This window comes from Leopardus geoffroyi, chromosome D4 (genome assembly GCF_018350155.1).
Source record: "Leopardus geoffroyi isolate Oge1 chromosome D4, O.geoffroyi_Oge1_pat1.0, whole genome shotgun sequence".
NCBI lineage: Eukaryota > Metazoa > Chordata > Mammalia > Carnivora > Felidae > Leopardus > Leopardus geoffroyi.
Window position 1 is genome coordinate 70,824,881 of NC_059342.1, and position 15,754 is coordinate 70,840,634.

At 42.1% G+C, this 15,754-nt stretch overlaps 1 protein-coding gene across 11 annotated transcripts in view; it reads left to right on the forward strand.

Moving 5' to 3' along the window:
- PALM2AKAP2 (PALM2 and AKAP2 fusion) overlaps window positions 1-15,754 on the forward strand; it is a 454,391-nt gene that overhangs the window by 309,025 nt on the left and 129,612 nt on the right. For all 11 annotated transcript variants that reach the window (XM_045469857.1, XM_045469855.1, XM_045469856.1 and 8 more), the window contains one exon: window positions 14,325-14,410. In XM_045469857.1, coding sequence (XP_045325813.1) covers window positions 14,325-14,410 — 86 coding nt within the window. The remainder of the gene's footprint in view (window positions 1-14,324; window positions 14,411-15,754) is intronic.

The following is a 15,754-nucleotide window of genomic DNA, read 5'->3' on the forward strand; positions in this document are numbered from 1 at the left end:
GGATTGCCCACATCCATCAGTCAGGGGATGTGTCCTGTTTTACGGCCTGGCCCTGTGGTACCCAGGCAGATTCATTTGCTAGTGCTGCTTAAATAACAGGCATTTATTTTCTCATAGTTCTAGAGGCCAGAAGTCCAAGATCAAGGTGTCAGCAGGTTTGGTTAGTTCTGAGACCTCTCTCCTTGGCTTGCAGATAGCTACCTTCTTTCTGGTCTTCCCTCTGTGTGCAGTTCCCTTGGTGTCTTTCTGTGGGTCTAAATACCCTATGCTTGTTAGGACACCAGTCAGACTGGATTAGGGTTCACTGTCAAGACCTCATTTTAACTTAATCACTTCTTTAAAGACTCTGTCTCCAAATACAATCCCATTCTGAGGATAGAAGGATTAGACCTTCAATACAATGAATTTTGGGGGGCACACAATTCAGCTCATAACACCAGACAAGCTGACTTCCCACTGCAGATCCCCAAATCTGCTAAAAGTTAGGAGTCAGACATTCCCATGTGGCTAAAGCAATTTCTACTTAAGACTAATTAGGAACTATGATCATTTGGGGGCAAAGAAGGGACCAAATCATCACCACTATTTCTGGAAAAAGTTGTTAGCCGAACAATCCAATAGAGGGGCTAATTATGATCCCAGCCCCCAAAAGATTCTAGTAGCTTCTATTTAGATCTGGATATATGTTAGCTCTCCTGGCAACATTTTTCTTAACCACAATTTCCATTGCTGCACATTCCTAGCAGTCTAAAAGTGAAGACACTATGGTATCAAATGATACAGATAGTGATAGTGACTAACTTTTATCGAATACTTGCTATGTTCCTGGCACTGAGCTGTGGAGTTACATGTATTATCTCATTTAATCCACAGCAAATTCCTAAGTGGTTTCCATTACAGTCCTCATTTTACAGGTAAGGAAAACTAAGGCTTTGAGTGGCAAAGTAACTTGCCCTGGTCCCGTGGTTCTCCTGCCGGTACTCACAATGCACTATACTAACCAGCTGTGGCCAAGTCAGTTTTTAAATTGATGGTTTAATTTTGATCTACTAAAGTCTTCAAAAAAGAATTTGTGAGGCTTCTACTAAGGGACATTGCTGGAATTAAATGACATTGGATTGTAAACCCAGATGCCATCAGGGGCCAGACCCTTAACATTAGTGAGTGACATCAACCCACAAGTAAAACAAGAATGTGGTGGAGACTGAGGCCTGTCAAAGAAGATATATCTCTTGTAAAAAGGTAATAGTGGTCACTCAGCTCTTGGTAATTGCTGCCATATAAAGCTATAGACACTGGGCTTGGTTTTGCCAGTCTTCTAACTTTTTTCAAGAAAAACAAGATGTTTGGGGGCATCTGGCTGGCTTGGTCGGTGGAACATGCAACTCTTGATTTTCAAGTTATAAGTTCGAGCCCCACTCTGGGTGTAGACATTATTTAAAAATAAAATCTTAAAAAAAATAAAAGAAAAACTAGATGTTTGGATGTTCTTGTAAATTCTCATGAATTTAAATATTGACAACTAAGTCATTTAAAACAACAGTGCCTTGCAGATGAAACAAAGCATGCCTACCAGTCTGAAGGGTCACCATTCCTACCTTATGGGCTGATGAGTGCCATAAGTACCATTCTGAACTTTCCAGGGGGCTCTTTTACAAAAATTCTCTCCTGTACACTTCTACTAGATCCAAGTGGGTTTTTTGAATGGGTAGGTGAATTCCCACAGGTCACCTGACACCACCACAATCCCCCAAGGGGAGGAGAGGAAGCTCTGCTGGCAGGACACCCAGAACTCAGGGAGGAAATAGAACATCCTGGCCACCTGCCAGGGAAGGTCCCTGTTCAGTGAGGGAAGGAGCAGTGTTGGCAATCAGATCGTCCAAAGAGAAAACCTCCTCCACCCAGATGGCCAGCAACCTGAGCACCCAGACTGTGTCTTCCCATTTATGTCTTCCTAGCCCAAGCACAGTGCCTGGCAAACAGCAGAAATGCAAAGAATGAGGTTGGGGTGGGGAGTAATGTGACTGTTACATTTCTGAAAAGTAACAATGGTGATGATATGGAAGACATATCTGTTTTGGGGGAACTCAGGGGCCTGAACTGGGGCACGTGCAGTGGGGCTGGAGGGGCAGAATCAGGCAGAAAAGGCATAGCAGAGGCCGGCTTCTTCATACCTCCAAGGGCCATGCTCCACCACACCTTCAATCCAATGATACTTTTTTCACAGACAAGAGAAAGTCACAGCACACAGGCTGAGGGGTTGACCCTACAAAGGGCCCAAGGACCTTGAATATGCCCTTGTCATCACTTACTGTTTCAGTTATTAATATGCATCTCCTCTGAATGAAAACTAAATCCAAGATGGTGGTTTGGGTTTTTATTTAATTTTATATCACATTGTTTTGGGGCTAAATATAAAATATCTTTCCAGACTAGTAAAATCAGGCTGGAAAAGCTAATATTTAGGATGTTATGGAGACTATGACAGAATCTTTTATTGAACTTGGGGAGAAGCCCCTCTGAATGGTAATATCTGCAGGTTATTTTGAGAGTAAACCAGGTTTTAAGCTATTAGTTCTCTAACCTTTGAGTAGGTCCCCTGAGTTTGCTGCAAGTAGCATGTTTGCCTAAAAAGTATTTAATTTCTGAGGACCGTTCTGGCCAGCCAAAACAAACCATTTTCAAAATTGGTTTGGGCCTCAGAGTCTCACAAAACTCATTTTAAGCACTTCACCATGATCCTTTTTTGCTCTCATTTTCATCCAGTTGGAGTCTGCTATCCCCTTCACATACAGAAGGATGCTTAAAATGCACCTTTGAGAGTAGAGCAGGAGATGAAACACCCAGTTTACCAACTCTTGGATGCTGTGACAGAAAAAGGCTCTTTTCTCCTTAAAGGGAGGTCCAAGACCCCTCAATGTATGGTGGTGGCTGAAAAGCTGTTGCAGCTTCATGCCCAGAAATGCACGTGTGTACATGAATACATGGGTTTGTGCATGGATTTTGCATGAGTGCATATGTGGGTCTGCATGTGTTTGCGCACATGTGCATACATAGAGCATATGCACGTGTGTGCATACCTTCTTGGTCTCAAGAGGGGTGTTCCTTCTTGTCCTTCTCACCAAGGGCACCTTGATTAGCACAGGTGATCAGCAACTGACTATTGGAGCATGAGCACTGAACTTGGAAAGCATTCTCCTAATCCCACGACTGCTTCTTACTTTGTGTCCTTGGGCAAATTATTTTACCTCTCCAAGACTCCTTCTTGCTATCTGGAAAATGAGGATAAAAATAGTGCCTACTTCATTTGGAGCTTTTGACTATTAGTGAGATAATATATGTTAAATATAGCACAATGAAGAGCACATAATAAGCACTCAAGAGCTGGTAACGGCTATTATTGTTGTTGTTAGTCCTTCTTACCCCATGCTTGTAGGGAGAGAGTCAGGTGGAATCAGCAAACTGTTTTCTAGCTTAGGGTACTCAACGTTTCCACTTCTCCTATGCATGATTACTTCCTTGACCACCCAAAGTTTTTCCCCTGGGGTTTTTTGTGGGGTGTCAAAACCCAAAGTAATGCTCAGAGGCACTAGGTGCTTTCATTGTCTCAATCTTTTCCCATTTCTCAAAAGTTCTGCTGCTCAGGTCACTCTCTGCAGAACCTGATTTTATGGGATTCCATAGGACCGTGTCTTGGAGCTGTTCCTGCATAAAGGAGAACTACCCATGCTAGCTGCCTCAGAGAGGCTCTGTAAACCCTTAGTAACTGTTTGCTGAATTGCACTGGATTGGGTTTGGTGCCAGCCATGGCTGTATATTTTACGCAGTGCCCTACCATAAAACCTTTATTTGATGTGTGCATTGTGAGCTCAGAGGCCAGCTTGAACTGGAACCTCAGGAAGGACAATTTCCCGTCTGTGAATCTTGATTTTTTTTTTCAACATGTTCTCAAGATTCCAGTTCTTCTATCTCTGAAAACAAAAGAAATAATATTTGGGGGGGGGGCGTGGTAAGAAGGTGTACTGATTAAGAAAGTAGTCTCTGAGGTCAACTTGGATTAAGTATTTCTTGGATTATGTATTGTTTCCATCAATTAGTAGTTCAGTTTTAAGTCTTCTAAGCCTGTTTTCTCATCTGTAAAGTGGGGATAGTATTGTACTTGCCTCATGTACCTGTATGGTATGAGGATTGAGTGTGATGATACACAGAAAGACATAGTTTTCAACCCACAGTATGTCCCCAGGACAGTATAGCTGTCATGGCTGGTTTTACCGTGTTCATGTTGACAGGACAGCAATGGGGTCAAGAAGCCATGGGGGGCACTCTTGGCAAGACTCTGAGGTTTTCCTTTGTTCATCTTTGAGCAACCTGAACATCTACCCCTGAGGCACCCAAAGTGGCTTCCTTTACCCAGGAACATACAGGCGGGGAAAGGGGTTCACTGACCTCTTCACGAGTTTGAGGAAAATAACTCGTCATCTGAGAGGTGAACCTTTTCTTTCCCAATGGGATCTTCTCAGGGAAAGGAACCAAGAGGGGAAAGTGCCCTTGCTGTCATTGCTTCTGGAGATCCTAGAGCCTGGCCCTTCTATTTGTCCCATGGAACAGAAATTTGGGGCTCAGGCTCAAGGATGAGCTTCTACCTGGAGCTGGCTGGGCTGGGCTGGGCTGGGGCCACATCCTGCTTTGCTCCTCCAGCCCCCAGCAAGACTTTCCCTCCAGAGGAAGAGGGCCTCATTAGCTTATCCTTGGGTGGGGTTTCCCAAAGCCAAGTGTTTAAAGGCAAATCATTGTTCTAAAGTTCCGCTAAGTTTTAATGACCACCCTTCTGAGAACTCCTCCAAGAACTAAGTGAGATTTTTAAAACCCAAGGATATCCAAAGGCAATTAAAAGAAATATCTGAGTGAGTCTCAATTTGAGACACTCTCGGTACAGTCTTGGGTGAAGAAAAGGTAGATGGGACCCAGACCCTAGCCCCATTCTTTTCATTGTGAACTGGCAAAATGCTTTCCTAGTGGCCTGATCTTATGCCTGTAGGATGAGGTTGACACAGTCTGGTCCCCAGAAAGAACCCTGGTCTAGGAAATCAGGCAATTTTGTCTCTTCCATTCTTAGCTCATCAGACCCTATCCCACTCTTTTCTATCTGAGGTCTTGGTTCTCTCTGTGAAACACACAAGGCTGGGAACTAGACTTCCTCGCAGTTCCGGGGCTGTGTGTGGGTTAGTGGGCTGATGAGGGCTGAGGCAGAGGTGTGTGATGAGGAGGAGAATAGCCAGAGTGGATAGGAAGGTTGGCCACATCAGATCAGGCCTCACCAAAGTCCCCACAAACAAAATAGACACTCTCCTAGCAGTCATCAGGGACTCTACTATGTCCTCTGTTCTCTCCTTAAGCCAGGCAACATAGGTCATCATCTGGGGTCTATTTTACCTAATCTGTCTGTGGCTCAGCTCTTCTTAAGACAGCCCATTCCAGGGGCGCCTGGGTGGCTCAGTCGGTTGAGCGTCCGACTTCGGCTCAGGTCATGATCTTACAGTTCGTGAGTTTGAGCCCTGCGTCAGGCTCTGTGCTGATAGCTCAGAGCCTGGAGCCTGCTTCAGATTCTATGTCTCCCTCTCTCTGCCCCTTCCTTGCTCATGCTTTGTCCCTCTCTGTCTCTCGAAAATGAATGAACATTAAAAAAAATATATTTAAGACAGCCCATTCCAGCCATCCAATCAGCATGACCGTGGGTGGTGGTAAGGAAGGTGCCCAGGAAAAGGTCAGTTAGGGGCTGAGGAGCACCCATCAAGTGGCATTGTGGAGGAGCTTTCTATCCTTTCTATCCTGATGGTCAGTCCTAGGCCCCTTCCAACTCCAGTTCAATTTGGGAAACATTTAATGAGCCCTCACCTACATGCCAGCCCTCACTGTGCTGAGGGTGAGGTGAGCCTGGGTGGGGCTTGTGAATGGACAGCTCTGTCTTCAAAGTGCTCAGAGTCCTTAGGGTGCCTAGCTGTCTCAGTCAGTAGAGAATGTGCCTCTTGACCTCTGGGTTGTAAGTTCGAGCCCCACCTTGGGGGTAGAGATTCTCAAAATGCTCACAGTCTTACCATCCAGATGTTTTATTTCCAGTGACTACACCTCCACATGCTCCCTATCTCTGGGTTTGCCAGCAAGTGACTAGGTCCACCAGGTCTTGCTTGGCTTTCGAGGAAGGGACCAATACAACCTGTTTGTTTCTTTAGCATCTAGAATGAATTATCGCAGCAATGGTGCTGTTTCCCATGCCCTCCACACCCTTTCCCTCAGCGCCCCCCTGTCCTCCTTTGAGCACTCTCTGCTCTCCCCCATACCCCACTCTGAAGCTCTGATCCCTCCAGCCTGGTGGCCCAAAACCCACACTTCTCACTTCACAGACCCCAGCAGAGGCTAACTGGGTATGAGGCCCAGTCCCTGCCCACAAGTGTTTACAAGCTGGTTGATAAGGGCTCTCTCAGACATCATTGATGAGCTGGTCGATACTGTTAGGAAGACACACTTAAGGGCTTTCCCTACCCAGGCCCCAGTGAGTGCCCCTGATCAGGCCTGTGAGTTCATGGTAGAGGGAGGAGGTGGTGATAATCACTTTGGATACCTCATCAAGGAGCTGGCACTAGAAGTCAAGGCTGAGTCCTGACATCAGCTGTGTATTTAATTTACATGAATTCAAGTGTATATTTCTATCTAAAATAGTGAGAGAAAAATAGACATTTAAAAAGTGTCAGGGATTCTGCCTGCTATTCCAGTCTATGTTCCAGTCCATCAGACCCTATGGGTTGCTTGTGGGACAGCCATCAACTTGTCCCCTTCTTTCTTGCTGGCCAAGATCCTGTTTTGTTCCTTTGTTCATCCTCCAAATGGCTGTGTACTCAGAGAAGGCTGACCCAGGGGAGGCCTGACCCGGGGTAAATCTTGATTAATTAGCTCCAGGCCAATTTTGATGATTCCATTTACTTTTTCCACAATTGGTTTAGAAATAGACTAATGCTACATTTTTGACCAGTGAGACTTTGGGTGTGTGGGGAGGGTGCTTTTATGGAAGTATATTTACTCCTCCCTTTTCCTGCCTCTGGATGTTTTCATGACACATGGAACTGCTGTGTCCATCTTGGGACCATGGAAAAAAGTCAAGAGAATTGCAGAGAGGTCACACTGGGGCCATGAGACCATGAGGCCATGGAGCCATTTAATCAACCAACCACCTCTGGTGCCACACTACCTTGAGACTTCTTTATCCATGAGTTACTCAATCCTCTATTCTTTAAGCATATATTAAATAGGCTTTTTGTTTACCTGCAGCCAAAAACAACCCCAGTGTGAGGATGACAAGGCAGTTGTTAATCTGCTGTCCCACAGATAGTTTCTCCTTCTATCCATCAGGCTGTGCATCTCCAAACCCTGAGAAACTCTACAGTTTCCAGATCTGTATTTTTTGTACAACATGATCCTTAGCACAAGTCATTGGCATCATCTGGTACTTAACAAAGGAAATGGACTGTTCCAAAGCTGGCACAAAAAGTGGCTCTGTTGGGTTTTCTGAAGTATGGTGCTATTTTGGACAGTATGGGAGATTTAAGGAATTTTCAAGAGCAGTTTTGACTGTGAAAGATGAGGTCTTTTGTCTTCAGAACATAAATCCTTCAATGAGATGCAACTAACCTGTGAAATAAGCACTGGGCATAATGGAAACAGGGTGGCTCCGAAAAAGTAGAAAGTATGATCATTATAGCCTAGTCGTGGAGACAAAATTTAAATGGCAGAATTGATTTAGAGAATGGAACACATATTTATCTAAAGAACTATGATGGGAACTGGAAGTTGATGGGGAAGGCAAGTCTGGAAGGGCTCCTTCCTCTCCTAAGGCCGGACTAGGTTATGCTACTATAATAAAAGGCCCCCAATCCCATGGCTTAAAACAGTATAAGTTTAGTTCTCATTCATCCTACATGGCCGTTGTGGATTGGCTGTGTCTCTGCTTTGCGTTAGCCTCACTCTGGGTCTTGGGCTAACAGAATTGCACTACCTCGAACATTACCATTCACCATGCTGGAGGAGAGTCCCGCATCAGCGATTACACACCTCAGCCTAGAAGTGGGAGATGTGCTGCTGCCCACCACACTCATCAGCTGGAACTAGTCACATGACCACCAGCTCTGAGGAGGCCAGGAAGTGAAGTTCTGTTATGTGTCCACAAGAGGAAAGAAAGCAGCACCGATGACCCACTTTGTCCAAGATCTATCTAAAATCTACGTGGATAGATGAGCTGGAGCAAAGTTCCATTCTCGTGCATGTTTGGGTCCATATTGACTTGTCTTTCTTTCTTACCCTGCTTTCACCTAGCAACACACAGTTGTTCCAGGGGGTCTAGGTATGGCAGTGCCCTCCCATACAGTGCTACCCTCTCCCTCTTGGTCTCTTATCTTTTATTTTTACTTTTATTTATTTTTTAGTACTAACCAGAATCAGAAATAAGGAAGTCACTCAGGGTTCTCACCTGTGCCATTGGCTACTTCCCCAACAAGCCTTCTGAGCTGCTTGTCCTCTTCTTTGTTTCGTCTAGTCTTATCTCCTTTTGTTCAAACACAAAAGCCATGTTGTCTACAGGTTACTATACTCAAGCCCTCATGGCTACCCTGCTACCAGCCCAAATCTCTCAGCTTGCAGATCCTCATGTGTGGCCTTGGCTTCTCCATCCAGACCCTGAGCTCAGCCTCCTTCCTTCTGCTTGCACTGCCCTGTCAACTGCACATGTGCTGTTCCCAACAGAAATCAAAGAGGGGCTGTGCAGTTAGTGGAGTGCATCCTATGAATTGAGATCAGAGATGTGGGCTTTAGGAAACTGGATGCTTGGGCTAATGGATTTCTTCATATGACTGTGCAGCTAGGTGAGAAGATGTGTAAAAAGCAACAACTAGTTGTCTGAATTTTACTTATTCCTGAAAGATCTTTATAAAACTGTCCCTGGGACACCTGGGTATCTCAGATGTTTAAGCATCGAACTCTCGATTTAAGCTCGGGTCATGATCCCAGCATCATGGGATTGAACCCCATGTCAGTCTCTGTGCTGAGCATGGAGCCTGCTTAAGATTATCTCTCTCTCTTCCTCTGCCCTTCTTCTCTGCTTGCTCTCTCTCTCTCTCTAAAATATTAAAAAAAAGAAAGCAGACTGTATAGAAATATAATATGTAAAATAGTATATATGTGTATGTATATATATTTATTAATTATCAAAATTCTTAGGTCAAATTCTTTGTAGAGGTTCTTCTCCTGAAATCAGAGGTGATTGTGCTTACAAAACTGACTAATAATAGAAATACATCAGTCTGGAATGTCTTGTCTGTTGCAGTTATACATCTGACCTTTTAAATGTTTGTGCTATTGTTATAAACATTGGCCTTAGTTGAGTGGAAATTCATCTCAGGAACTTGGGCAGGAAAGCAGATGTTGACAGTCATTGATAAAATCCTAGAGTGGAAGGATCTCAAACAAGCATTCTAGGCTATCCCCCTGCCTATTTGTGGTGCAACGCATTTACACGTTGGTGGTATGGAAATCACCACTGTGGAAATAGAAGTGGCATGTATAAGCATCCTCCTGTAAAGAAGTGTTGGTCACTTTGCATCTCCAAGTCCTCAGGTAGAGAAGGTCTGCTGCCCTTTGGTGTTCAAATAAAATTTGAACTCTGTCTTGTATATGCAGGTCTAATACCCTGTCCCAGATTCTTATCATCATATCCTCCTCAGATTTCACTTTTGCAGGGAGCTCCCAGGTACACATGGCCACTCTCTTCCCTCCACCCTGAAGTCCTCATTCTATTTCCACCAAACAACACCAACACAAGACAATTGTGTAGAACAGCTCTCCACTCAAGGTATGAGACTGAGGGGACTTATGTCATGCCACAGCATGATAAGTAATTTAAAATTGATGTTTAAACATCATGGTTCCCCAAAGTCCTTTTTATCACCCTTGGAAATTTCTTACTGTCAATTCTTGTCCCAGCTTCTTTCAAGTTCTCTCCTTCTTCTAAATGGATATCTTCCTTTTACTCCTACTTCCATGATGTGGGATCCATCATACCCAAATGATCCATAAAATTTCTTTTTCTCCAAGACTCAGTTTTCTCCCTGGAAGGAATTTTGCCTCTAGCTTTTAAATTAGCGTTTTCCTGTTTTCACAACTTATTGTTAGGATTAATAACACTTTTAATTAAAATGTTAGGTCTATTTTCTCTTACTCTTGCCGTGAAATGATAGGTTATCTAATTTTAACTGTTTTCTTGGAGTGTTTGGCTGGCTTAGTTGGTAGAGCATGTGACTCTTAATCTCAGGGTAGCAAGTTCAAGCCCCACATTGGGTGTAGAGCTTACTTTAGGGAGAAAAAAGGATGTTTTCTTTATTGGAGGCTAAAATTTTGAGAATACATATATATTTAAGTTTCATGTCTCTTTCCTATGGCCATATATCCTTTAATAAAAATTGTTTTGCCTACAAAAGGATTATAGCAGAGAAAAGATTCTTCCCCACATGGGAAAGATATGGGAATTGGAGGTGCCTGGCTGGCTCAGGTAGTAAAGCATACAACTCTTAATCTCAGGGTTGTGAGTTCAAGCCTCACATTGGATATACAGCTCTCTCTCTCTCTCTCTCTCTCTCTCTCTCGGTACAGAAATACAGAAATCAATACTTGTAAATGAAATTTCTATACAACAAAGGAATTACTTTTGCATAAAGATGAAAGTGCTCTATACAAAATGAATTTCATTTATAACTTTGGTTATATATTGTATCTATTAGCTACTATTACAATAATGCTGCTTGACAAATCAGCCTCAAACTCAATAGCTTTTATTATCATGCATGTGTAGCTGGGCTAGGTGTTGGCTGATTAAGACTTGGCTTAGCTTAGCTCCAAGTGTAGATAGGGTCCAATTCTGCTCCTCATGACTCTCAGTCCCTTGCAGGTCAACTGGGGCATGTCCTTCTCTTGCTATAGCAGAAATGCAAGAGGGAAAGCATCACCATCAAGCATATTTCAAACCTTTGCTTTCATTATGTGCACTAGCATCCCACTGGCCAGAGTAAACATCAGTGGGACAGGGAAGAAAATTTCTCCCACAGTGGGAAAGGAGGGGAATGAATATTTGCTGAAATGATAATTCAAAATATTCTGTGAAGTAAATATCATATAATTGTCCATCATGCCCAACATCTGTGTCTCTCTGCCAGCCAGATCCAACAGGTGCCAACAGTGGCTTAAACCAAGAGGGGCTATTAGTCTGTTGAATGCAAGGGGTGTCAGGGAAATAATCCACTCATGTGGGAGCAAAGATTGCTCTCCCAGAAACATGCATTTAAGAAAAAGCTAGCAACCTCTTTGTAGCAGCTTCTCTAGAGGAAACTGTAGGGCAGCTCACCAAACTGACCCAATGTCTACATCCTAGTCAGAAACAACTATTTGCACCTTGCAATAAATTGAGCGCATGGATCTTGAGTAATCCATTGTGCATATGTCCTGTAAAATGAGGCTCTCAAGGATCCAGAATATAAAATAATGCAATTGATGCTAATATATTAAAATTTAATTAATCACATATTAGTTTCTTAAAAGTGGCATGAAAAAAATCATTCCTGTTCCCATTTGTCCAATTGGTTGTTCTTTACAAAAATGCTAAAAGTATAACAGTCTTTCTTGTACATGTCTTTGGTTTCTTGATTGAGCACAGAAGCTGGCAAAGTATATCTTCTTAAAGAATTATTATATTGGGTGCCTGGGTGGCTCAGTCAGTTAAGTGTCCGACACTGGCTTAGGTCATGATCTTGCAGTTCATGAGTTCGAGCACCGCATCAGGTTCTCTGCTGTCAGTGCAGAGCCCACTTCGGATCCTCTGTCTCCCTTCCTGTCTCTCCCAGGGAGAGCTATGCCCCTCCCTCACTCGCACTCCTCTTTCTCTCTCTCTCTTAAAAATAAATATTTAAAAATAATTATTAAAAAATTATATCATTTTTATTGCATTAATATAAATTGACACAAAAATCATTATAATACTATACATAAAAATATATGGACTCCTATAATGAATATTTTATGTAACCCCACCTTGCTTAAGAAATCATTCCCCACAACCACACAATTTGTTTAATAATAGCACTAGTGAGAAAATTATAGTGATGGCACAATTCTTACATTATACATTGTTGGTGGTATCGTAAAATTGGCATCACTGTTTTACAAGGTGATATGGGAACATGTGCCATTAGCCTTCAGCAGTATGCATACATTTTGCATAGGAGTCCTTTTGAAGGATATTATTCGTAAGAAGAAAAGCATTTAGACAAAGTATTCATTTTAGCATTATCTATACTGATGAGAAATTAGAAATGACCTAAATATACAACATCTTAGAAATAGCTATGGAATTAATGGTATACCTACTCAGTGGGTATTTATAGAACCGGTTAAACTGGAAATTTGAATATTGCCTAGCAAAATGTTTTTTTTATTGTGCTAAAATGTATATAACACATTGTAACCATTTCTAAGTCTATGGTTCTGTGCGTTAAATACATTCACAAAGTGGTACAACCATCATCACTATCCATCTGGTAAAATACATCTTATGGGCCAAATCTGGCCCAGTGCCTGTTTTTGTAAATAAAGTTTTATTGGAACTCAGCCATGCCCATTTGTTTATATGTTGGCTGTTGACTGATGTCAGTTGGCTGTTTATGTGTTGTCCATTTTGCTCTGTAGTGGCAGCTTGAGAAGTTGCAACAGAAATGGCAAGACCACAAAGCCTAAAATGTTTACTATGTGGCACAAAAAATGTTTGCCAGTCCTGATTTAACATAATGCTAGATAATTGAAATTTTGGAATTTAGGCTATTCACACAGGTTTGGAGTGAATATTGTCCTTGAGTTACCCTTAGGCAAAATTACTTCTTAAGGAAATCGACAACGTAAGCAAATATTACGCAGCCAATTTTAACCTGTTTAAGAAAACAATCTTTTTAATACTTTAGGCTGTGAGCATTCATATCCCAGCAGGCAGTTATTATACCAATTATAAAATTTGTATCTACTCGTTAAAGTAGACCCTTAAAAACTTTACTAAACATTACTTTTTAGCTTTTAGGAAGATGACTCTTGGAGTGCCTGGGTGGCTCAGTCTATTAACTGACCGACTCTTGATCTAGGCTCAGGTCATGATCTCACGGTTGATGGGATTGAGGCCTATGTCAAGCTCTGTGCTGACAGCATGGAGCCTGTTTGGGATTCTCTCCCTCTTTCTTTTTGTGCCTCCCCAACCCCCAAAATAAATAAATCAACTTAAAAATAATAAAAAATGAAAGACTTTAAAAAAAGATAACTTTATCTGCAATAAATCTGTTTTTAAAAATATACTTGTCATTACTTCAAACTTTTCCCTAATATAGACCATTCCACCTGATTCACACACATAACTGCATCTGAATTGGTGTAGTTAGGCTATATTGCGGTCATGGGTATTTCTAAATACCAACCCCTGATCTCCTTTTTGAAGTGAAGAGAGCAAAACCTTGTATCTTGTCATGTGTCTACGCTTGGAGATCATCTGGAAGCTTAAGGAAAAAGGAACACTAACATTTATCAAGACTTGGGGAGAAAACATATAGATTTTAAAAGATGGGAGGTGGATGGGGGATGGGCTAAATGGGTGATGGGCGTTAAGGAGGGTGTTTGTTGCAATGAGCACTGGGTGTTATATGTAAGTGATGAATCACTGGGTTCTACTCCTGAAAACCAATAATACACTGTATGTGAACTTGCTTGAATTTAAATTAAAAAATAAAATAAAAGTGAATATAAACTTTCGGTCATTTCCAGTATGTGTATGGAATCTAGGGCAGTGAATAATCTGGAGTCAGTTCTATTGGGTGTTGAATTAGATTCAGGTGTGTGTGTTTCTGTGTCCTGGGATTCACGTTAAGCCCCCAGTAAGACCTCAGTATGAGGTCTGGATTCTGGAAGAGTTCATTCCAACTTCTCACTCTGGACTGAGGGTAGAACTGTCTATAAGATACAGAATTTGAACAGTGGACTCCAAAGTTGGAGATCAGATAAAAAGAAAGGAGCTACTGATTAGCCACTTTTGAAAGTATACTTTCCCAGTAACTGCCCAGCAGGTTAACTGTGTGGTGCGACATCAGTTTCCTTTATAACACACACAGGATAGGAATGTGCAAAATGTCAGTTAGGTGTCTATCCATGCCAGCTGAATGCGCATGACTCAAATGGCATTTGTTTTGTTTTGTTTTCAGGGGTCGGGTGGGAAAGTGTGCTGCTAAAGGGAGACGAGGCAGCCTCAGATGCCACAGAAACATCCAGTGCAGACATGACTATCAAGGTAAGAGATGCTTTCTTTAGTTGGGTTCTCAAAGGGCGTCTCCAGAGGAAAATGAGCCTATGGAAGACTTCTAGGGGCAAAATGAGCACTGCCTCTCAATGCTGCTGGGATTGTCTCTCTATTCACTGGAACCTCAGTGAGTCAGCCAGACATAAGATTTTCTGAAATTTGGCATCTGGATTAGGAAGCCACCTGAAAGCTAGAATCCAACACGTGAATTCCAGTAGGCTTGTTGCAGGGTCTCTACTGAATATGTACATGTAGGTTGTCTGCAAGTGGTAACCCCATGGGCACAGTGGAACAAATCTGAACATTCAGAGCTGAGAACCCGGGCCCCACTGTGCATGGTGAAGAAAGGTCAGAGAGGCATAAAGTAGCTTTGATCTTGACTCAAGATTTCCAGTGATGTCAGCGGGAAGGCAGCACATGGCCCACTCCAGCTGGAACACTAATGGCCAAAAGTTTACAAAATGAGTCATCTGGCAATCAACCTAATTACCACTGTTCAAATTAAATGCATAAATTTATAATCATTGCCTAGATTGAAGAATCCATAGCAAAGTGTATCAGACTCAACCACTTGCCCTCTATTACTAGATTAGACACAAAAGAATGGTTCCTCCTTCTTAAAATTCTGTTTATATTTCAGTTAACAGAGGCTGGGAGTAGGAGGCTTTCTAACATTTTTGCCTGAATGACTAGAATTTAAGTATATGCCACATGTGAATTTTTCTTTGAAAAACAAAAAGTACTATCTACCCCACCCCACCCCCACCTTTTTATAGTAAGCTCTAAGCCCAATATGGGGCTTGAACTCACAACCCCCCAAGATTGAATGTCACCTCCTCCATGAACTGAGCCAGCCAGGTACCCCCAAGTGGTGTCCCTTTTTATATTGAGATATCCCTAGAGATATTTCACTCCTGGATTTATCAGTAGAGATTGTGCAAAAGAATATACAGGATGAATTTATTCAAGCTTTCCTTTGTAATGTGAAGGCTGGACTTAAATTATCTGTGTTAAAAATGTTAGAGAAAGCAAACAAAAATGCCACAGTGAAATTAAATGAAAGATGGGGTAATCACCTGCTTGGTCAAAAGAGTCAACTAATCTAAACAATTTAACTATCCAGTACTGAAAGTTCATTTTCTTATAATTATGTTATTATGTTTAGTAGAATTAGCAAGACAATAATATAGATTCAATGGTGTATTTGCGTTTCACTGGCTGTTATTGCAAAGACAGAAGTTTGTATCTATGACTGCATCAGACAGAGAGGGATGGGTGGATGAGCTTGATGGATTTTTATTTGCTATTTTGGAATCTGTCATCATTTTAAGAATT